This window comes from Centruroides sculpturatus, unplaced genomic scaffold (genome assembly GCF_000671375.1).
Source record: "Centruroides sculpturatus isolate CEXI.00-Female unplaced genomic scaffold, Cexi_2.0 scaffold2580, whole genome shotgun sequence".
NCBI classification, from domain to species: domain Eukaryota; kingdom Metazoa; phylum Arthropoda; class Arachnida; order Scorpiones; family Buthidae; genus Centruroides; species Centruroides sculpturatus.
The window spans coordinates 1-24926 of NW_019386667.1; the positions used below are offsets into that span (position 1 = coordinate 1).

Genomic DNA, 24926 nt, shown 5'->3' on the forward strand with positions numbered 1-24926 from the left:
CTTTTTTTCTACGTTTTTTTTATGTGTAGTAGTAAAAATACATATATATGCAGTGTTGCATTTTTATTAGTCATGTTTTTCCCGTTTGTGGGGGTTAAAGAATCTGTCCAATGTCAATTGCTTTTCTCTTTTCTTCAGGATTTTTCAGAAGTAATTAATAATATTGTAATTGTAGAGATCCCCAACCTCATTAACCTTAGTCTGGTTTGGATGCCACTTGGATGATCATTGTTCTGACATCCCTGGAGTTCTTCTGTCGTCAGATCAGTTTCAGGTTCCATTATGAGCTCTAAAATGCTCTTTATTTCTCAGATGTGATTTTCATTACTCCATTAGCAGCTTGAGACTTCTTGATATATCTTTCATATTTCTCAGTTATTTCTCAGATGCGATTTTCATTACTCCATTAGCAGCTTGAGACTTCTTGATATATCTTTCATAGCTAAAATTGTGCCTACTGTAGACCTGTTCAAGCCGTACTGCCTAGCAACGTCAGACATCTTGTGTCCACTTTCTACCTTGGCTATTATCTCTTACTTGGTTTCTACGGTGAGCACAGTTCGTGACATTCTTCTTTTTAGGCTCCACAATATTATCAGTTTCTTTTTTAAATAAAAAGTTCAGCACTTACAAAAAATTATTTAAATGCCAGGCCCAGATGAAATTCAAAATTTGGTATTAAAGCGTTAACAAATATCCGACGGGACAGTTAAACTTTCGCCTTTTGTAAATAAACCCAGATGCAAAACTTAACCAAGTGTCCGTCTGACAGTCTTGCAAATACTATAAAAAATTATTTGTCAGAAAGGTAAACAAAAAACTAGAATTACAAGGAAGAGTTTCAAAATTCGGAGGAATATTATATTATCAGGTATCAGGTTGAGTGTTGATGTTGATGTCTCCCGTGCTCCAAAAGGTTTCGAATTGTTACCTGAAGACAAGGGAAAAATCAATTGGTATTTGTTATTTTCCGTTGCTTCTTTTTATGTTTGTTCAGTGAAGTGTTTGTTGTCCAATCGTAAAAATCTTTCGTGAAAGTGTTCATTATCTGATTTGTTTGCTATCCGAACTGTTCATTAACTGATCACCCACTGTAACAAAAAATGCAAAATGTACTTAATATTAACTTGCCCTATAACATATATTTTTTGATTCTTTGAATAAGATTTTTCTAAACATTATTATAAACTTTCATGGATTTTGTAACAAAATGGGTTTTTTTGAATGTATGATTTGAATTAATCAACATAAAAATATAAGTTTATCTAATTTCTCACAAATAATTGAACTGAGTTGATATTAACTTCTGAACTATTTTACTTGTGTTTATTTTAATCTCACAAAATGGTAAAGCCTTATATCTTCAGCCTGTGATATTTGTAATATGAAGGGCTGATTATCCAGGCTAATCACCAATAATCAAGACATAGATAATCTGCAACTCTGCTTTAATGAAAGCTAACTGATTTTTCTTTTATTTAGATTCTGATTTCATATTAAATTTAACACACACTATTTTGAGAATTATACTTAATTAATAAGCTTTAGATGTGTGTGATCAGAGTTGAAGAAAACTTTCAAGGTAAACAGAAATTTAGTGACCTAGCATCTAGCAGTTCACTATCAATTTCTTGTATTGTTACCCAAGAATGATAGTGACTTATTGATATCTAGCTGGCAACCACCTAATCTCACAAAATGATATTTTATGATAAGGAATATTATTAAACATATTTTCTTTAATCAATTTTATTGATTAAAAAAGAAAATACAATATACACATGATTCTTTAACATTGTGGCTTTACTAGGTGTACCAGTTAATATGTTCAAGATGAAGTCTGCTGAAGGAAAAGTTGCTTTTTGTTTACATTTTGTTTACTCCCTTCCCACTCAGTTGAGTTCATTTTCATTTAAGGGTGACATTGAATGTTAGTTGGTCATGTTTATATACAAAACAAAAATGTTTTATACTGTGTATTTTTTATATAGATAAAAAACAATGTAAATAACATTTCATCATTTGCATTCCTATTATAGATAATATACTTTAATATGTTTTATAACAATAAATATATGCGAACACAAATAATGTTAATTATTTTGTTCATTATTTATGACATTATTACTTAAAAAATCCTATCTTTTACTTTTTTGACTACATAATAATAAATTTCTAAATTTTTAATAATAAAAATTATTTACTAATTATGTTTCAATTATATATATAAACTTTAGCAATTTTTAAGTTTGTATTTTAAAAAATCATATTTATAGCTATAATAAACTTAAAAATATTTATAATTGTATTTAAAATGCAACATATTGATTTTAAAAGATCAATACAAAAAACTAAATTATATGTTATACACTACTAATTGTTATAGTCATTTTCCGCAAATGTCAAGTTGTTTTGGACCCTAAGCAAACGTTACAAAATGAGCATTCAAACGTACTTTCTATGTATCTGTTCAATGCTGTTGTTTTATTATGACGCTGGCACTGCATGCAAGTTCTTTTTCTTCAGACTATTTTTGTCTTTTTATGCAGACTTGCATTTGTCACATTAATTGGAGCCAGAATAGCACTTGTTCTATCTTGTTTACTACTAGAAAAATTTTTTGAAAGTTTGTTTCATATAAACAAACTTTCAAAACATCTTTCAATTCAATCTAAATTGAATTGGTGTTAAAAGTTAACTAATAATCCATTGAATAAACAGTTTTTATCTTGATACTGCCGTTTTATATAACCAAAATAAGTAGAACCACCATTTGACAGATTTTCTTGATATTGAATAATATTTTTGATTTTGATCTGTTAAGTCCACACCTCCCATATTTTTATTATAATTTGAAAATTGTACTTCATTTACTGTTGGCTCCTGTTCATCTTTTGTTGTTCACTACCATCATTTTTTCATTAGTTGATGCTGTTAATTTGTTTTTTGTCATACCAAGTCAAACATAGCAAAGCTATACATCAACCAAAGCCCAATAATAACCCTTCTGGTTAGGGTAAGGAAGTTGCACTGTTCCTATATTCAATTATTATATTACTTGATAATAAAATCACATTTATTAAGAAGTAAATATGGAATAATACAACAAATATAATATAATTCAAATAAATTCAAATATAAAAAGGGGATAACTATAATATATGTAATAGGATTACAATGATATATATGTCAAATTATATTAATATATAATTGAATGTAAAATATAAGTATAATATAAGGGATAATTATGCAATTGCAACATGTATGGGAAGGAAAATAGAAGAAAACTGGGTTTGAGGCCTCATGGGCAAGGAGGTGGGTGGCGAGTTTGGCGTGGTCGGGAGTGTCCTTGCATTGGAGGGACAAAGAATATGGTTGTTCTTGCGGCAAGAGGATGGAGTTTCTCTCTTGGTAGAATTGCCCTGTTAGGGTTGCCTTGTCGCAGAAGGCAGTTTCCAAGTTGGAAGGGCACTTATGTCCGAAGGGAAGGATTATCATGGCCGGTGTAGTCCCATTCAATTGCTGAGATCTAGCAAAGGCCAGAATGGCCCAGAGAAACACTGAGTCTACCTCTGGTTGGGAAGGTGCAGTAAGTGGTGATGGGACTCCAGGTTCCCACCACGCATCTAAGGTGGTCATATGACATGGTCAGAAGACTGGAATTAGGTGGAAGTGATATCTGCAGATAGCTCTATCATCTACTCCTTCAGGGCAAACAATAACTTTAAATTCTTCCTAACTAACGGAGGATGGGAGGGGGAAAGGGTTGTGGCTTCAAACAGAGGGATATGAGAGGTCCACTGAAGAAAGTGAGATCCTTTTTTGAAAGCGATAAAATACGTAAATGTAGTGGAGGGGGGAGGTGAAGTTAATAAATGAACTGTTATTGTAAAGGTCAGAATCTCGGTGGGGTACTTTGTGACAGAGAAAGAATTTTTAGTTGTAACAAGATAGAATGGAGACCCACTTCTGGGGAGTAGACTGATTTGTGTGGATGCCCACGAAAACTAGAGAGGATCTGTGGATGGATTTGGCAAATGTGGGACGGGAGATTAGAAAGTTCTCCCTCCCAAGTACAATTTAAGTCCCTAAAGGGACAAGATAAAGGCCGGAACAGGCAATTTCGTTGGTGTTCTTCTCTGTATCTCTCTTGCAACAATTCCGGGCATCCATATTGTTATTCACACATGGGAGTCTTAATGAAGCTTGATAGTGGAGCAAATTGCTTCCCTATCAAGCTTCTGATATGCCCGAGGATCTCCCAACAAGTATGACAGGTAGAGATCTGCAGCCGACAGACTGAGCAGAGCAGACGATATGACATTGCTTCACTGATAAACTGGAGCTTGTATCAGATTATAGCAAATCGGGTAGCTCAAAAATGCTGTCAGTGTTTCATTTCGAATGGGGAATTGTGCCATTGTGCCTGAAAGGGAGAAAAGGATATGTAAGGAGATGTCAATTAATTAAAGATATCTAATACTTTTTTTTCTAAATCTATAAATATATAAATTCTAATAGTTCCTACAAGGAAAAATATAAAATACAAATACAGGAAAGGATTAAAAAATATATATATAGGTTTCTATTAGTTCTTGAGGCCCCTTTAATAGGATTGAACAATTGGCTTTTGGCTAGCCAGTCTGGGTTGCATTGGGGCTTCCCTTCTCGGGATGTGTTTGGTTCGACCTCTCTCGGAGGTTGACTTGTCTCTCACCTATTGTCGAGAGGGATTTCTTCAGGGATTTTCTTCAATGAACGCAGGAAGACAATCCTGCTTTCATTGTCAGGTAGCGAGACAAGTTCTCCTATGTCGTAAATAATAGCAGACAATACAAATAAGGCAAACTGCCAATATGGTAGCACCAAGACAACCAGTAAGTATCTTCATTACAAACAGAGAATAATGGGTTGGAGATGACTTGGTTGTCATCCGTAGCAGGTGATCGAGATCATATTGGACCTCAGATAAAGCTCAGTCTGCTACTTTGATATCATAATCAGAGGTTGTTTTTAGCATTTCTTGCATTTGAGGCTCGAGGAGACATTTCTGAAGCAGTTGCATCTCGGTTTGATTTAGAATTTGTTCGATAGGTGGAATGACCAATTGTTGCGCAATCTCAAGTTGTAAAGTTGATTGTTGTTGGAAGTGTGATGTAAGAATGATCCCAAGCAAATAGCCTGTACATGCGTTCGGGAGATTAATCATTCCGGTGTTATTCAGTTTATGGGTTGTGAATATGAAAGGAGATTTTTGATGTCGAGTGGGACATCTAATAGTTAACGTGAGAGGAGTAGGAGTGGAATAAATCCAAATTCCTTATCGATCTATTCTCTTAAAGATTGGGGTATATTTTGCGACGATTTGTTGAATGCAAAGGTCTTTGACCTTGTTCTCATTTCCGCTAAAGAGCAAATATTCACAACTCTGTTGTGGGGCTTGTTGTATGGGAACGTTCAATGAGTATATAGAGAAGTTTGCTGTTTTACAAGTGGTTAACTCATGACGCTGTAATAACATAGGATTGTCTATCCATAGACAGAGCGATTATAGGATATTTAGTTTGGACCTGAATAAAGGTCTTTAAAGTAGGAAGGTAGGTAGGGAATTTTACTATTTTGTACATATCAAAGTATCCACTAAGGGTAGTAAAGGGAATCTTAGCGAAGATTCTCAATTTGCCAAGTAAAGCTACAGCAATGGTGGTGATCCACTGGTGGTATTTAGACAATGTATCTTGCTGTAAGGATTCAATCATTGTGTAACCTTCTGGAAGTTGGGTTTGAATATCTCAGAATACGTTACATAATTTCTCAAGATATGAAATAGGTGCTTAATCGGCCCTGTTCTAAAACATCAATCGCTTCTCATAGTTCTACCAATTGGAGGTGTAGTTCTTGGATGGAAAATTCGACAGTTTGTAGGATAATCTCAAAAGCAAGATTATAACGGTACGAGTTCATGATTTCTCCAAAAGATTCTTGTCGTTTTAGCAATACATAAATTTGAAGTTAATTGTTTCTACTTATGTTCAAGGTATCGTTAAGTAGGGTAGTTTGTGATCATAAAATGAATAATTCCTTCGTTGCGCTGTTTAATTTTGGAGATCTCGGCATTTAAAGCTTCAATGTCTTCTGACTTAGCAGTTCCAAAGAGGAATTTAAGAGCTTTTCTCCCTAGATCTATTAAGCCTCTCCTTCTTTTATGAGGTGTACTTAGGGTTGTAAAGTACTATATTATTTTTCCGACTTTCCAACGATTATCGACACTACTGTGTGCCGGAAATAGCCGTTCCCTAACGGGTACTTTACGCGGATTCGCGTTAGTGTGCCAGGCCTGGACTTTAAGCATGCACCGAATTAAATAATGACAAAGTTTGTCAATAACAAAATCAAATATTTAATTAAACTTCTATATACAGTATTTAGTAAAAATCAAACAATAATTTATTCAATGAAATTCAACAAGAATCAATCCGACAAACTCAAATCAATCTATTTCTAACTTAATTCTATTCCCCTTTGGAATTCGACAAAATCAAAGAATTAACTTATAAACAATAATTCTTATAAATTAAAGATCCTAATCGTCACCTCAATATACTAGGAACCTATTTCCTCAAACTCTCAAGACTTTCTATAATCGTCGATCCACAAATCGAATAACTTCAAAATCCTATCGGACACCTCTCTCTCGTTCACTGCTATAAGCTCGTTGCTATCAGGAATTCACCTCGTTCGTTTTCACTTGAGTTAGAGGCTTTATAGTGTGAGGTGACGTCACAATTCTGAATGAGCTCACTCTCCTCATTTACATAATTATCTGTAACATTAAATTTTTCCCGTTTATCTGGCAGATTATTTTCCGACAATACTTCGCTAACCTTTTACATTATTCTTTTTAACAATTATCGGGATGCTTTATTATTTTAAGGTTTAGCGATTCCTAACTGGGTTGTGGGGTCTTCCCCCCCCCTTTTTCTCGGTACGGACTTACTTTTTCCGCTTGGGAAGCACAAGTGTGCGCGAGTTTTTCTACGGCGCTTTTCTTTCGTCGGTGAGTTGGTTTTTCTTCTATTTTTAAGTTACTAAGGTGAATGGTGAGGAAACCTTCGTCTTAAATAAACATAAGCCCCAAACAAAATATAATGAAAGCAAAATAAAAGTAAAATAAAAATAAAGCTCAGACTTGGTTCCTTACAGGGTGACTAGTGCTGCAAGCTCCCAATATACTCATTGGTAATTAAGGAAAGAACCTTTTATCAGCTCAAAGCCTCTTTGGTAGGGAGATTCCATTTAAGTTGCAGGGTGCCATTGTTTGGGAGATAATGTTCTTGATGCTGAATTATAGCTTCCAAATAAGAAAGAGATTGTGAAATGAATTGGACTTGTCATTCCAAGTGCTCGAAGGTGAGATCGGTAACTAAAGTCCAGTGACTTACGGTCATTAGGAAATTCCCTTGGTGAATGAGAATTACTCCTTTAGTGAATTCCATTGTTCTGGGAGAGGTTCCAATGTGGTACACCTGATACTGAGGAGAATAACAATAATTTGAAGATAACTCATCTTAACTTTGCTGATTCAGTGTTTAGGTTTCGGAATGTTGCTCAGGTTTTTAGGTTCGTCTCCTGGGTTAGGTTTCTTACCCCTGGAACAGGGAAACACTTCTATTAACCCCTTAACGACTATTTCAATAAAAAAAAAGTCTTATTTGAATGCCCGTTCATTTTTATTACATAAAAAAATTCTTCATTTCAATTGAAAAAAGTGGTTTTTTTCGATTTTTCAAATTTCGCAAAAATTGGTTCCTTAATGGCAGCTTTCCCTCTGGATAGCCAACTTTACAGGGGCTACCTGCAGCCTGCAACGGTGGCTTTCCCGCGTGCTTCGCTAGCGTGCAGGAAAGCTGCCATTCGTCGGTTAGCTTTAAAAATAATTTAGAAACAAAAACATGAGAAAACATAAAATGAATATAAATTTATTGGTATAAAAACAATTTTAAATGATTACAATAATAAAATAAGTGAATAAAAATTAAAAATAAATAATTATTAATAAAAATATATATTTATATATGATTTAAAGTTAAAAATAAGAAAGGTATCAAGAAAATAAATTTAATGTAATGATCAAATATTCATATAAAATTTTTACATGAAATTCTATTTAAAAAATAAGAATACATTTTTTTTAAATTTTTCCATTGTGTGATACATCTGAAAACATGGTGCAGCACACAAAGGTACATTGCAAGCTTTGCAATGTACCTTTGTACCTGTGCAAAGTACCTCGTCTCCTTTCTTATTTTTTTTCCTGCACCGTCATGCTTAGTTTTGCATACGGCACAGCGTCTAGTGGGAGCTTTTTTTCTGTCGGTCGCCGGAAGAAGGTCCGGGAAATGTCTTTCCATAAGTCTAAGTGGACCTGGAATTCTCGGCTGACCTTGTTTTGTAACCCTCGTTTCGGTGTGATACTCCTCTATAATTCTTTCTATAACGTTAATTCGAAACTCCAGATGATCCATGACGCCACCATTTTTTTGATACAAAACAAAAGCATTGAATGTACAGATATCCAACAAATGAAAAAATACTTTTTTGTAAAGTTTCTTCCCTCTTTTTCTTGCCACTGGATAATCTCGAAGATGCTGATCTAAAACGTCAACACCTCCTATTGTGTCGTTATAGTCGATAACAACCTGTGGCTTTACAACTATTTTACCGGCATGAGTTTGTTTGGTTACCATTGTTGGGTTGTGGACCGTAGAGAGTAAAGTGACGGCTCTTTTGTCTTGCCACTTCAGAATCATCACTTTACCTCTCTGCATCGCCACTGTTTCTCCCTTTTTCAATTTCTTATTTCTAATCTCAGCCGGAACTGTTGTCTGGTCGTCCGCACAGTTCCGAAGAAATCCGTTTGGACTGTCACCAGATAATCAGCTAAATGTGAGGAAGAATAAAAATTATCTGTTGTTAGACAATAGCCCTTGCCTAACAACGAGTCCGCTAAAGATAACACTATTTTTGATGTTACAGGCATATCTGTATATTTCTCGTTGAAAACTGTGTTCTTTCCAGTATATATTATAAAATTATACAGATAGCCAGATGAGGACTCACATAGCATGTAGAATTTCACACCAAAACGAGACCGTTTGAGAGGCATGTATTGTCTCCACGAAAGACGTCCTTTGAACAGCATCAAACTCTCATCCACCACTATATCCCTTTCTGAAACATACAGACGCGAAAATTTTGAACTATTGGCCAAATTTTATTCAGTTTAGGGTTTGGATGAGTTCGCGGATTATAATTTTGATTATTACTAAAATGCAAATTTTGTTTTATTTCCAAAAAACGATTTCTTGACATTAATCTTCGAAAAATTGGAGTGGAAAGTGTTTCGTTCGTGGTCTAATACATCCTCTCATCCAGTTTATGAATTATGCCTTGCAATAATATTACACTAAAAAGATAAACATTTCCTCTATGCAAACAGGAATCCACTGCCTCCTGGATGTCTGCGGTTTCGTTACAGCGTATCTATTGGTTTCTGTTGTAATTTCGTCCACCAACTCGTTATCAAAAAATAAACGAAAGTAATCCAATGGTTCAGTTACTTGAATTCTAGAAAACCGACTCCCAGGAGACCCAGTGAATGGAAACCGTGGAGGAGGCGTTGGAAAACTGCTGGTGTTAGCATCACACCACGATCTAGCAGCATCTCTTCCTGAGTCGTCCGAGCTGCTAGAATCATCTATGCTTGGGACGTAAGACTCGGATCCGCTCTCAGAGAGCGCCATATAACTATCCTCGCTATCAGACATTCTACAAATAAGGAAAATGTTCTAAAAAACCTTCTTATTTTTCTGTTATACGCTAAAAATTACAGAATATTCACCAGAATAAATAGAATTATAAACTTACTTGCTAAGATAAGATGGAAAACGTCTCACAAACAATAAAGACTCAATGAACTCTACAAATAAGGATCATATTGTAAAAACCATGTTATTTTTCCGTTATATGCTAAAAATTACAGAATATCTCCAGAATATTCTCCAGAATACATAGAATTATAAACTTACTTGCTAAGATAAGATGGAAAACGTCTCACAAACAGTAAAGACTATCAATGAACTCTACAAATAAGGATCATATTGTAAATACCATGTTATTTTTCCATTATATGCTAAAAATTACAGATTATTCTCCAGAATACATAGAATTATAAACTTACTTGCTAAGATAAAACGGAAAACTTGACTCCAACAATAGGAGAAAAGTTTGTCAATGGAGTGTAGAAATAAGAAAAATAAATCACTTCCCAAATCGCATGGCGTGTGTGAGACGCCCGGTGACAGTTTTTTTACTAGCATTTTTTCCAAAATTTTTCAAAACATTTCAACATATTCAAGTTTTCTAATTTTTTGGAACTGCGAAAAATGCAATAAATAACATATATAACAGTGAAGCCCTCTAACATTTGGAGGATGGATTAGAAATAGGTTAGTTCGGGTACTACTACTACTATTGGAATATATTAATTTGCTATCAATATATGTACTAATTATTTAAAGATTTAAGGGGAGGATGACTGACTAGCGGCGGGAGAGATAAAATGAGGTATACGGCTACAACCAGGCTGCGGCATAACCCAGGAACTGGTCGGGAATTGACCCTTGACTTCATAGAGCATAAGGAGGGATAGTTTCCTGTTCTGCTTCAGTTTCAGAAACCCATTATCTCTCCTGAAAAACCAATTTGTGGGTAGGACGGAGTAGTACCTTTTTCGGGTCGCATTACAGGCTGGTTAAGCCTGCCTACTGATCAAAGGATGGCTTGTCTATTTTTCCCTATCCCCAAGGATCGAGCTTCTTTTTGTCAGGTCAAGTGAAGGAGGTGAGAGGGGGTCATTGGTAAGGCGTGGGCAATACTCGAGTAAAAGACACCATTTAACAATAAAACAAAATTTTATTGGACAATAACTTAGATAACATCAAGATTCTATCGCCAAGAGAGAGTTTACAATATTCGTTATCATACCTCTAGGATTGTAGGTATTGAACAGCGTGACAGATCTGGACAGGGTGGCCATCTTCAGTTGAAGATTTGTCAAGGGTTAGTGGAACCTTTTTATCCGGCCTTCAATTCCTGGGTGGCAATGATGAACTCTTTTTTTCTTTCATCACCCCCTCTTTTATATCTCAAGTCACATTATCCTCTTTTTGCCAATCGCAAAAAAATAAGTTTCCTGTGATTCATTCTAGAGTTCCGGAGAGAAAGGAAGTGGCTTCAGGGAAGGAAATGTGTTCATCCTTTTGTTGTAAGATTTCAACGAGATTTCAAAAGAGGGGAAAAATAGAAGGTTTCTTTGTTTAATTTTATTTTATTCGGTCCGACCCTCACAGTAACAATGTTGAGGTAAGCTGTGTTATTCAGAGATGTGTCCACAAATATCAATGGACCCAGTGTACTCCAAGAAAACATTCCCCACACCATAATTCCACTGCCACCAGCCTGAAGAGTTATCATTTGGCAAGAGGGGGAGGGTCTATGAATTTGTGCCATTTGCATGGTGAAACAAGATTCATCAGACCTGGCTGCTTTTTTCCAGTCCTCAAGTGACCAGTTTTGTCATTCCTGGGCCCGTAACAAGTGCCTTTTCCTATTTTTCTGTTATATGAAAGGCACCGTCTTGATGGTCTCCTGCTGCTAAAGCCCATCCTTCGCAAAGTCTGTCTTGTTGTGCATTGGGATATGCTTTATATGATGCACTTGCATTGAATTTAGCTGTAATTTGTCCTATTGTTGTGTGCCTTTCACCTCTCTTGTTCATCAGTCTTTTTAGACCAGAATTGTCATTATCACTTGAAGTTTTTTTCTCAACTGCCACTCTTTAAACACCCAAGATACTGTTGGGGGAGAATCCTAAAAAAGTTGTTTCACAGATGCTGGCACCAACTCTTCTTGCACAGACAATCATCCCTCACTTAAATCTTTTATCTTTTGACATTGACTTCTGTGATAATAACTATGTCATCTGAAGCTGAGCATTCCTTATATAAGCAACTCTGTGTTGTTACGTCACTCTATGTCACTGTCGGAATGGTTTACTTACAAATAAGAGGTGTGTCTAATTTTTTGGCTACTTAGTGTATATCAACATATGTAATTTGATATCTATTGAAGAAAATCTGCATTATTAATCGGTACACCTGGAACTTAACTGCACTTACTGTATTCCTTGACATTCTAGTAGAAATCCTGATGCTCAATATATTATATATTTTAAATTGCAAGAGTTAAAGAAATAAAATTCTGTATTGTTAATGCCAATCTTTACATTACATCAGGAATGTAATAGTCCACAAACCAGATTATAGATATGCTGTATATTCTCAATTATGATGAAATGATTACATATTTAGTATATATTTGTATCTGAACTGTTTCTAATATTTTACATTTATTTAATCAGGGTTTAAAGCCGTATTCGCCATATCAGGCTACAGGGTACAGACTTCTGTTCTTTTTAAGCAAAGGTCACTATGCAGAAAGTGATATATATTGGGCTCATGCACCTTTGAGCAAAGAAGAAAGATGTGATATTGCTTTAGTAACAGATAAGTAAGTGTTGGTGTATAAATGGTACATAAAAAGAAACAAAATAGTTATTATTTTTATTCATCTTAGCTGTGAACTATTGGGTGGATGCAAAAGTTTCTGGAGTTTTATAGTACAACATTTATATAAAAAACAAAAAATAAGTTGTTTTGACTTGAAGAATGAAGTGCAATTAAGTTTTATTCAGCAGGAATTGGTGATTTGTCCAATTGACAGAAGATGCTTGAATGTAATGGCAATTTTCATCTCGCTATCAGTGAACTGCTTTCCACCCAAGAGGTGTTTCATGAAGCAGAAGAGATGGTAATCAGATGATGCATTGTTCGTCAACCTTATATATAAAGCTTGCATTGTCATGAAGAAAACACACAATGTTCACCTGTGGACTGGGCACAACCTGGGAAAGTCACTTCGGGATGAGACTTGGTATGTAGGTAGTACTCCTTTAGGGTGTTCAACCCTCAAAACAAGAAAGTGCAATGGCCAGCCAATTTTGAAAAAAAGAACTTTAAAAATTCAAGCTTAGCTTAAGTACTAATAAGTTTTACAAGGTTGGCAGCTGCTGCTTGAGCAGCTCAGTCAGTAGTGTTCTTGACTACTGCCAAGTCGTTCAGGGTTCAAATCTCGTTCTCGATTAATATTTATATATTAAAAATACTTATTTTAAAAATTTTTTAGACAGATAAAAATAACAAACTTATTTTAAAAAATTTTTAGAAAGAAAAAATAATAATCGAGAACGAGATTTGAATCCTGGACAACTTGGTGGTAACCAATAATGCTGCCGACCTAGCAAAACTTATTAGTACATAAGATGAGCTTGAATTTTTAAAGGTCTTTTTCTCAAAATTGGCTGACCATTGCACTTTCTTGTTTTGAGGGTTGAAGGAGTACTACTAAAAGGAGTACTACCTATATACCAAGTCTCATCCTGAAGTGACCTTCCCTTGTAAGTGTCTTGCTCATTTCTTTCAAGTCTGCCGTAGCTCATCATCCAATGAGACAGGCAGCCTTCCCGAACATTGCTTATCTTCAACCTTCATATTGCTCAGCTTTAAATTTACTGAATTGATTGTAGATTCAGAGACAAAATTTTTTCCAAATGATTGCATAGTACAGCAATAAAATTCAGCTGCTTTTACATCAAACTGATCATCATAAAGTATAAGTGTGCAAGCTTGACCTATTTAAAAAGTTGGTACTGCTATACAGAATATCTTTTCACTTGAAGGGTATTAAAGGCGCAATCATGACAGATGGCATCTAGAAGTTTCTTGTGTGATATGTAAAAGAACAATTTTGATTCTAGAAAATTCCAGGAACTTTTGCATTAACCCAATAAAATCTTAAATACAAATACATAGTCAATTGATTCATAATTAAAATGTAATCGCAAAACATTTTATTATTAGAAAGAAATTAGCAAAATTTTTATATTTTGCTGCTTCCTCTCATTTTGATCAGTAATAATTTGTGTAACTGCTCCTATCCTGTTAGAAAGTTTCTAAAGCAAACACATGCTTGTTATTATTTAAGAATTATTACTTATTTTACTTGTGGTGATGACATATTATCAATATTTATTATTATTTAAATTTAAGTAAAATTATGTCAGTTGGTAAAATTCCATTCCTATTAGAAACTTACAACAGAGATTTTGAGAGGAGAGTTGTGCATTTTGAAACTGTTTTTCAGGAGGCCAAATAGCCACTTGATGACATTTACCTGTAATTAAAATTTATTATAAGATTACATTTTATTAAATCAGCAAAATAAATAATTGTCTCAATATAAAAAAAATGCTGAGGAATGAACATTACTTTAAAACATAACAACAACAAATTAAATTAAATTCATAAAATACTGTATATATGAAACAAACATGCATTATTTTTCATTCATTAGCAATTAATAATGTCATTTTCATTAGAATTAATTAACAAATTGAGTCTACTGTGTTGGAGCTTGCTCATGTTATTCAGATATTTATTATTTTAATTGTGAACTGTTTTGCAAACTAAATTTGTTATATCTAAAAAATTAATTATTAATAATATAAATTCATATGTTCTCTAGGCATGTGTTTTTACTTGAAAAGTGTCGATTTTGGGGAGGTTGGGACATAGAATGGGTTGTACGAATAGATGACATTATGTCAGTTCCAATTTTATCAGGGAAAAAACTTGTCATAAAAATAAGACAGGTAAGTTTAAATCTTTAAAACTATTTTTACATTTGCAATAGACATGTAAATTAACTTTATACAATAATAATTTGATATTAATTACTTGGTTAGTATGAGTAATGGATATAATTTAGCACTCTAAACACCTGTCAATAGTAATAAAGATAATTTATTCCAATCTGGAAAGGAAAAATTTGAATAGTAATATTATTGTATCAATTGCCTACATGCTTAAATTTTAAATTTTAATTTTTATATATATAAATTAAATAATAGCACAAGAGAGTGTTGATTCTACAATAACTGAAATTAGCAATTTCTTATTTTCTTTTTTCCGAGCAGGACGATTCTTTTGCAGTCTTTACAGGAAATGAAAGATACATACAAAGTTGTGATATTAAAGTTCTCGAATGGTTAAAGATGAAAATTGAAAAAGTACTTTTGGTTAACATGGAAGATAAGCCATGTGCTACAGATGTATAGTAAATATTGCCTAACTGTATATTTTGCTCATCTATTGTCTTCATTGATTGATTCCTAATCATAATTCAAAAGAAACATTAAAAAGAAAGATTTTTTTATTAGAAATTAAGACTTGATATAACATATATTTTAAGATAAAGATGGAATTGCAATCACCTTTATCTTGAAAACAGAATTTTTTGTGTACATAAAAATAGAAGCTATAAACAATATCTAATGTCATGATTATAGAACATTATATAGAAAATATATTTTATCTAGTATAATATTGTAATACGGGACATCTCTTAAAATTGATTTTCAGTTTCTGATAAAATTTAAATTTTCCATTATGTTGTGTTATTTGTCATATTAAAACAACTTCTACAATTTGGATTTGGATTGTACTCGTTAAAATAGTATAGAATTGTGTTTAAATGTACATACACTTCTTAATAATTATCAAAACTTACATCAATACTATGCATAAAGTTAGATGCTTTGTTTATGTATAAAGTAATTTACATTAATATTATAATAAATATTTTAAATTTATATCTGTATAAATTTCATTAAATAGCTATTGTTTAAAATCATTTCACATATAAACAATATTTAGAAAAACTTATTTTATAAATTTCGCAATCAAGACAACAAATCTTGATTGTAAAAATAGCATTTAAATATTTATTCATTTTTAATATTTAAATGTAAAATTATCTTCCTTATTTTTTATATATACAGAATTTATAAAAATAAAGATTGTTTTGATATTAATCAAAGTTCTTATTTTTAAATTATAAAATTTTTGTATTTATTAAAAAAATTTTACATTGATTAGTTCATAAATTTGCTATAAAAATNTTAGTCCTAAACTAAAACCTCTACATCTACTGCTATCATATATGAAAATTTTTGTATGTAAGTAATTTTAAAATTGTGTAATTATTACACAGTTTTTATGATAATTTTTGCAGTTATTATTCTTGTCATTATACCAAGTTGTTTTACAAGTCTTATTTATACCTAATTGTATAAAAATTTTATGAGTGTAATTTGAAGCATTCCATTGTAAAGTGTATGTATTATTAGTAGATAAAATTTATTTTATTCAACCATTACTATTAATAAAAGGTCAATGAATTACTTACTATATACTATGTTATGATTTGGTACAATATTAAAGTAGCTTTGTGTGTAGATAAAAAAAAAAATGCTATTAGAGCACTGTAATGTAAACAGAATGCACAGAACATATTATAAATGTGTCAGTGTATTTGAGTATGTAAAAATAAGAAAAAAATTATTATTATTATATCTGTGCAATGACAAATATTGATTTTGACAATCTGTAATATTGTAACAAAACTTTGTCAGCTTTATTAATGTAAGCATTTTCAGTTAAATAAAATTAACCAAAAATCAAAATCCAAAGCACAATTGTTCACTGTTAGAAATTTTTATTGTAGAATGGATAATCAGAGTTGTTCAATCAAATATAATCTTTTCAAAAACTTAATTGCTTTATGTATGACTTAATTAAATATACTTGAGTTTTTTTTTTTGTTTTAATGTAAATTTGACTATTGTATTTTGTTAAAACTGTTTTAAAGATTTGATACTGATAATACAATTTCCTTTGATATTTCTTTGTTTCTATACTAATAATAATCTAAATAATACAATATGATTCTGTATAATGTTCAAAATAATTTAAAACAAAAACCCAAAAAAAGGATTTCTAGTTTTTTAAATTTATGAAATTTTATCATCTAAAAGTATATACAATTCTGCAATAAAAACTGTTTATTGTATACTGCTAGGCACAGTGTCTTAGGCAATATTTCAAAACGTGCATCTAAATGTGATAAAAACAAAACTTTGTTAAAACATCTAGAATTTAAAATTGAACTCTGGATCAAATAATTATTGAATGAAATTAATTTATTAAATTTGAAGTTTGTAGAAGATATTTGGTGTTATCAAATTTGATGAAATTTCTACTTGTTAGTATTGTAAATTAATTTGTAATGTTGGTGAGATTATTTATTGTGAAACAAATGATTTTTCTTAAAGTTATAATTAAAATAGTATTATTTAGAAAATGTGTTTTGTCTATTTTCATTTCTCTGTAGAGAAAATTATTCTTAATTGCAGGCTTTATAATCATCAAATTACACTATAGACGAATGTTTTATTGTTAAAATAAATACACAAATGCATGTTAGCTCAGCTGATTTTTATACAAAAGCAGATAAATGAAAACTATAATCTAAAAGTTGCTGAATTTTACAAAGAAAATCAATAAAATAACCCATAAAAAAATCCATTCCTTTTTCTGTTGTATTGACTTGTGATATCTATCTCATTTCCTCATTGAAGAATAAAAGAATCACATTTTTATTTTATCTTTTGTCATTATCTTTGCTTTACTTCTTAAAGCTTTAAATATTGAGAAATTTACCCCTTTACTCCCATAATTAGATTGTAGACATTTAGTTTCCATAATTGGAACAGTTCATAAAGTGTAAAATAATTATTATTTATCATTTTTATTTTATAACTAATTTCCTACATCCAGTAATAATTAATTCAATAGAATTATTTTCTGTTTAATTTTGTTTACGTTGTAACCTTTTAAACAGAATTTATCATGAGTCCAAAAATATAAAAATCTTGGAGTCTTTTTTGATAGATCACCACACTTTCCCTCTGTTGTATGTAACAGAGCCAGAAAGTAATTAAAATCAAATCAATCAAAAATTAAAACAATGCTTTGAAAATTTCAAAACAGCTTTTAAATGATTTTAAAAGTGTAAATCAAATTAATTTTTAGATTTACATCATTACATGCAGCAGTGATGGAACATTTTGCTTTTAATATATATAGAATAGATAGAAATAGATTAATAGATTCAAGGCAAAAAAAAGACTAGCTTGACCTATGCAGCAGTGCTCCATCAGAAATCGTACCAGAAGCATTGTCCAATCAAAGATGTCCAGCTCACTGACCTTACTCTCTGACCAAAGGGCCCCAGATTATCATTACGGATCAAAAGAGCCTAAGGACATCCTTTTCATTGTATAATGACAAGTAGACCAAACAAGTATAATGGAATTTATGCTTGTTTGACTTAACACTGGTTTTACACTAGAACTAGAACTAGTGGTTAAAATGATTTGGAAAACTTTAACTTTTATCAAAATGTGCCAAGAAAGTTGTCACTATATCTAAATTTTTGTAGCATTTTAGCAAAAGAACTAGTGACAGCTTAAACCCTACATCAGGATTTTGAAAAGTGGTTTAGTCCTAAACTAAAACCTCTACATCTACTGCTATCATTTCATTATCTATAAAAAAAAAAGAATTGATTAAAGTACAAATTTATTTATTTTATATTATTACATCAATTGAAAAATAATAAAATTATCATAGCAAACAAGTTTCCTTTTAAAGTAGAGTCAATGATTAATGTTCAAACCTTAAATTTCATTACCCTACAAAATTTAAATATTTGTTATTTTTCTTAAAAAATATTCTTACAATATGATCTCCTACAATCATTATTTAGTATCATCATTTAAAATTTAGACAATAATATTTTTTAAACAAGCAGTCAACATTATCTTTTAAAAAATATCAACATCACAAAAGTATTGATAATATGTACTGTACACTTATAGTTCATCCTACAAGACTCGGAATATTCCAAAGGTTTTCTTTACAAATTCTGTGTGAAGCAAGATGTCTATGAATGTTGTGTGTTTTTTTTTCTTAAATAAAAATATTACTAAACAAAATTTTTAAATTTAATTTTGATTTAAATGTCAAACAGAACAAGAAACAATCCTAAAACAAAAATAAAAGAAGAAACTGAACTTAAGAAAAGTAACAAAATTGGTTAAAGAACTCATAAAAACTCTAAAAACTCATAAAAACTACTTTTAAGTTTCTTTTCTTACATTTATACACATAGAGGCATCTTTTCTGGTTTGGAAAAAACTAAATACTGAAAAAAATAAAATACAATTTGGAATTAACGTAGAGTAAGAATAATTTTTTAAAATCTATTTCACCATAAAACATTTACATTACAAATAACCAAATTGGAAATTGCAAAATTTCAAAATAATAACTGTACACTACATGTTTTACTAAACCTGTGAAAGCTAGCACTTCACAGTATAGGTAAATCTCATACAACACAAACTTCTACAACATGGTTTCGTTCTAACACAATTTGAAAATTGGGGATATCTCCCGTATAAAATAGTTTCCAGTCTCACTCTAACACAGATAATTTGGGAAATAATACATACAAAATTTCACAACTTTTAAGTGCAAACTCCTTTATTCTATATTTTTTTTCAAGCAAGCATGTGTTTTATCTCAAATTTGCACATGGATTTTAGAATATTGATGTTTTCAAATTGTTTTGAGCTTTTTGTCAGGTTTAATGAAAACTGTTTAACAGCATATTTTTATTTTGTCATGCGTAAAATTTTTATGGTAAAAATATAAATAAAGACGTTGCTGATACTTCTGATCAAGATCTGCAAAAAAGCTGAAATGACGTTACTTCGTAAAAAGATAATGCACTCATTTAACTAAATTTAATATTAATGCATAATACAGTACTTTTAATTGCAATTGTTAATTAATGATTGATTGGAAATAAATTATTGATTGCTTTAGTAAACATATTTCTCTTGGTAATGAAAAAGAATAGTATACTTTTGCGAACTTCTGGAACCTAACCCCATGTTTTGCATTAACCCTTTGTTTCATATAGCACAGATTTGCATAACATGGGCACTTTTTTGGAACGTAACTACTATTTTATATGAGGGATATCTGTACTACAAACTTTCTGGCTTGGGCAGACTGAAACAAGAAAATAGTCAACATTTAAAATGTAATATTTTGAAAAGTAGAAGACATAATATAAACACCCACTAACTCAGACTAATAGTAGTGTGAAAGTTGTCCATGTTAGTGGAGTGTTTACTCTGACAGGGAAAATGAAACAAATTTACACAAATATAAACATTTGTTTATACAGTAGAGCATCGATTATCCAACCCCAGATTAACTGTCACGTCGGTTAACCGACCGTTCTAGTCAGCAAATTTCAAATATCTGCTAGTGATGTGGCGCTACAATATTTGGCTATGTCTTCGCTACTTTAATATTCTTTTTGTTAAATTTTTGCGTGTTTTAGCTGGCATCAATGGCTCGACCGTTGAAGGGAGGCCAGTATTTAAACGAGACTTAATTTTCTAATTATGAGTGGTGGTTTGTTTCGTGAGCAATAAAATAATTTTAAAATAATTTTTAACGATACAATAGTGACATTTATTATTTAAAAAAAAAATTTGTTAGGCTAAACATCGATGAAATTCAATGCGAAGTTGGTTAATAGCGATATACTAATAAACTAATTACATGGGATATACTAATATCCTAATATACTACACTAATAATGTATTTTTTTTCCTTCTTTTCGGTTATCCGACCAACCTGAGTCCCCAATTGAGTCGGATAATCGACGCTCTACTGTATTTGTGTAAATTTTTGTAATATTTGTTTATATTTGTGTAATTAGAATAGAATAGAAGCAGCAGGATTTTTAGCTCTGTTTTGGATTGAATTCTAATATTAAATATTAAGTGAAGTGGCAAGTGTTATACAGTTTTTGAAATTGGAAGTCAAGAGGGTTCTATCGGTGTGTAGGTTTTTGAAATTGGATACTTCGTTGAAAAGTTATGATGTCTGGAAAGATATTCAAAACTTGGCGATAAATTTCTAATTATGTCGGCAGACAGCCTGACGGGCTTCACGGTGTTTGAATCATATCTGTGCTGTAAGTACCTTAGCCAATTTTTGGAATTGTAGGAGTAACAGTTTTGAAGATTTCAACAACTTTAAAAAATTCGACAAGTCATTGCAGGTTTCCTGCTAGTTATTTCCGAAAAATATTCGGTTGTTTGTGAGAGGACATTAAATATTAACTTTATGCTAAATTTCATCTCGATACACCTTATAGTTTTTGAATTATGGCCGTTCCATCAAATTTTCCTAACCTTCAAAATGTGTTCCATGGCGTAGCCATAGAAACGGTCATTGACTTTTCTCTTATGAAGTAGCTGGAAAATTGGTTGAGTAGTGATTTTATCACTTGTAATCAAAATAACAAGGAAGAAGGCAATGGCAAACCACTTCCTCAACTCTTGCCAAGAAAACTACATGGACAAGGAATTTTATAATAGAGATATAGTGCTGGAGGATGAGACTGTCGGGTTCGAAAGCACTCTAACTTCTAATGGGGATTAACAAGGAACTTCACTGACTAGGATTGAACATAATGGCATGATTAAGTCATAGCCGAAAGGGAGTTTAATCATTGATGCAGTCAACCATGAAAAGAAAGTTCCAAGTTTCTTCAAACAACATATATTTGCAACATGAAATGTCAGAAGCATGTATGCTGGAAAACTAGACATAATCAAAAGTGAAATGACAAGAATAGGGATAGAAGTGTTAGGAGTCAGTGAACTTAAATGGATAGGAATGGGACACTTTGATTCAAATGACTTTAGGATCTTCTATTCTGGACATGATAATTTAAGAAAAAATGGAGTGGCTCTAATTGTAAAAAAAGAATTTAGTAAATTTTATTTTGGGTTATAAACCAGTTAGTGACAGAATCATAGTCTTGAGGATACAGAGAAAACCAGTCAATCTGTCAATCATTCAAGTTTATGCTCCTACTACAGAAGCCACAGAAGAAGAAATTGAAGGGTTTTATAAAAGCTTCAAGAAACAGTTAATACTTTACCAAAAAAAAAAAGATGCACTCTTTCTCCTTGGTGACTGGAATACAAAAGTAGGAAAAGAAGAGACTCCAGGACATGTTGGAAGATATGGTCTTGGGAAAAAGAATGATGCTGGGATACGACTAGTGGAATTCTGCATTTCAAATAACCTCTTTATTGCAAATGCATATTTCCAATTACATAAACGAAGATTATTTACATGGACATCACCAGATGGAAATTATAAAAATCAGATTGATTATATAATAGGTAGCAAGAGATGGAGGAATGCAATCAAATCAACATGTACCAGACCGGGTGCTGACTGTGGGACTGATCATGAACTCCTTATCTCAAAAATATCATTCCATTTGAAAGCTAAGAAAAAAGGAAGTGAAATAATGGGATGTTATGCTAGAGATATCACCCCATCTTACATCTCAGAAATAAAAGGTCTCAAAACAATTAATACATCAGGAAAGGAACCTGATGAAGTCTGGGAGTCTTTAAAAAACACCATTAAACATACTGCTGATAAATGCATAGGAAAGAAGAAGAAAGAAAATAAGAAAACTCCTTGGCTGTCAAACAAATCTTTAGAAATTGCAAACACTCTGAGACAAATGAAAATTATAGATCGTCAAACAATTAAAAAATTAACTGCAGAGTTCCAAAGACAGGCTAGGAAGGATAAAGAAGAATATTTTAATAATAAATGCAAAGAAGTTGAATTAAATACAAAAGGACATACAAGGGATCTCTTCAAAAAAATTAAAGAGGTTGTTGGAAAATTTACCCCTAGGCTTGGTATTTTAAACAACACACATAGAAAGGATTTAATGGAAGAAAGTGAAATAAAGAGAAGATGGAAAGAATATACAGAACAACTTTATAAAGCAGATAATAATATAGAAGAAATAATTGAAGGAAGACATTTTACTTTGGAACCATCAATTTTGAAGGAAGAAGTGGAATGGGCAATCAACCAAATTTCAATTGGGAAAGCAGCAGGAACTGACGGAATTCCAGTGGAACTGCTCAAAGCAGCTGGGAGGAAGGAATTAGAATACTAACAAAGCTATGCCAACAAATATGGGAAAAGAAGGTTTGGCCAAAGGAGTGGAAGCAATCCATTTTTATACCAATCCCAAAAAATGGCAATGCAAGAGAATGTTCCAACTATAGAACAATCGCACTAATTCCCCATGCAAGTAAGATTCTGTTAAAAATAATACAGAAGAGAATTGAGCCATATTTAGAAAGAGAATTGCCACTGGAACAGGCTGGATTTAGAAAGGGAAGAGGAACTCGCGATCAAATTAGCAACATCAGATGGATTCTAGAAAAGGCAAAAGAGTACCAGAAGGACGCCTTCTTTTGTTTTATAGACTATAGTAAAGCCTTCGATTGTGTGGATCACTCCAAGTTATGGAAAGTACTCAGGAGCATGGGAATTCCTGAACACCTTATATCTTTATTGATGAGTCTTTACAATGAACAAGAAGCAAAAGTAAGAACTCTATATGGAGAAACTGAATGCTTTAAAATTGAGAAAGGGGTGCAACAAGGCTGCATTTTGTCTCCATATCTGTTTAACTTATATACTGAATATATCATGAGAATGGTTACTACAAATGAAGAGTCCATTGGTATCAAGATTGGAGGTGAAACTATTAATAATATAAGATATGCAGATGATACCACCCTTTTGACAGAAAACAAAGAAGATTTAGAAAAACTTATCATAAGGGTAAAGGAAGAAAGTGCTAAATTTGGTTTGAAGATAAATGTAAAGAAAACTAAAGAAATGTCAACTAAAGTGTTAAAAGATTTCATTGTGGATGGTACAAGAATTGAAGTGGTAGAAAGTTACATACTTTTGGGTTCAAAGATAGAAAGGAATGGAAGTTGTGAAGGAGAAATCAGGAGGAGAATTAACCTTGGCAGAACAGCCATGGCAAATCTCACCAAGATAATGAAAGATAAAGACATTTCCATTCATACTAAGAAAAGAATTGTAGAAACAATAGTTTTCCCTGTAACATTATATGGCTGTGAAAGCTGGACGCTAAGGAAAAAGGAAAGAAAAATGATAGATGCATTCAAATTATGGGTATGGAGAAGATTACTTAGAGTTCCATGGACAGAAAAGAAAACAAATATCTCAATTTTAGAAAAAATTAAGCCAAGCTTCTCTTTAGAGTCAAGAATCTTAAAACAAAAATTGACCTACTTTGGGCATGTGATGTGTAAAGAAGTTTCCCTAGAGAAGACTATTATGCTGGAAAAAGTGGAAGATAGAAGGAAGAAGGGAAGGCAAATTTACTGTTCTGTTTTACTGAATTTTAAAAAATTCAGTAAAACAGACAATACATAAATGTATTCTTACATTGTCCCTTTGCATACATGAGGAAAATTAGCATTTCCACGGCAGAGTTCAATGTTTTACTGAATTTTTTTTAAATTTTGTAATTTTAAGAATTATTTGTCCTGGCAATTTTTATCAAATTTGTCTGTTAACCCAATTTTTGTTTTAAGCCAAATAATTTGCCATACAGTACAGTAAGTTTTTTATGATCAGCTCTATACACAAATTTTACTGAGTTTCAGAAGATTATACTGCTGGATCTATTATTGTACAATTTTTAAAACTCATAACCTACAAATTTCTCAGTGGTGTACATCTCTCTGCCCTTCCTTAATCTTGAGAAGGAAGTGAGATAGCTGAAAGTCAAGATCTGATATAAAAAAAAGCTTAAAGGCCCCAAATAACTATATATGAACTCCAGTTTGGACCAGAAGTCATGTTATTTCAATTCAAAAGTTTTCTCCTGAA

At 32.0% G+C, this 24926-nt stretch overlaps 1 protein-coding gene, 1 long non-coding RNA gene and 1 pseudogene across 2 annotated transcripts; 1 reads left to right on the forward strand and 2 right to left on the reverse strand.

The window, feature by feature from the left end:
- Positions 1-8126: 8126 nt before the first annotated feature.
- On the reverse strand, positions 8127-9725 carry LOC111615523 (annotated as a pseudogene).
- On the reverse strand, positions 9726-10147 carry LOC111615522. Its single transcript, XR_002755089.1, has 3 exons — positions 10089-10147; positions 9928-9979; positions 9726-9828 (listed from the first exon to the last, which is right to left on the reverse strand). It is a non-coding gene; the product is annotated as an uncharacterized LOC111615522 (long non-coding RNA).
- Positions 10148-12448: 2301 nt separating this feature from the next.
- Positions 12449-16004, forward strand: LOC111615524 (the record flags this gene model as incomplete). The annotated part of the gene is made up of 3 exons (XM_023356926.1): positions 12449-12630; positions 14704-14830; positions 15155-16004. Coding segments are annotated over 3 exons (450 nt in total), but the record flags the coding sequence as incomplete, so codon positions are not given.
- Between the last annotated feature and the right edge of the window lie 8922 nt (positions 16005-24926).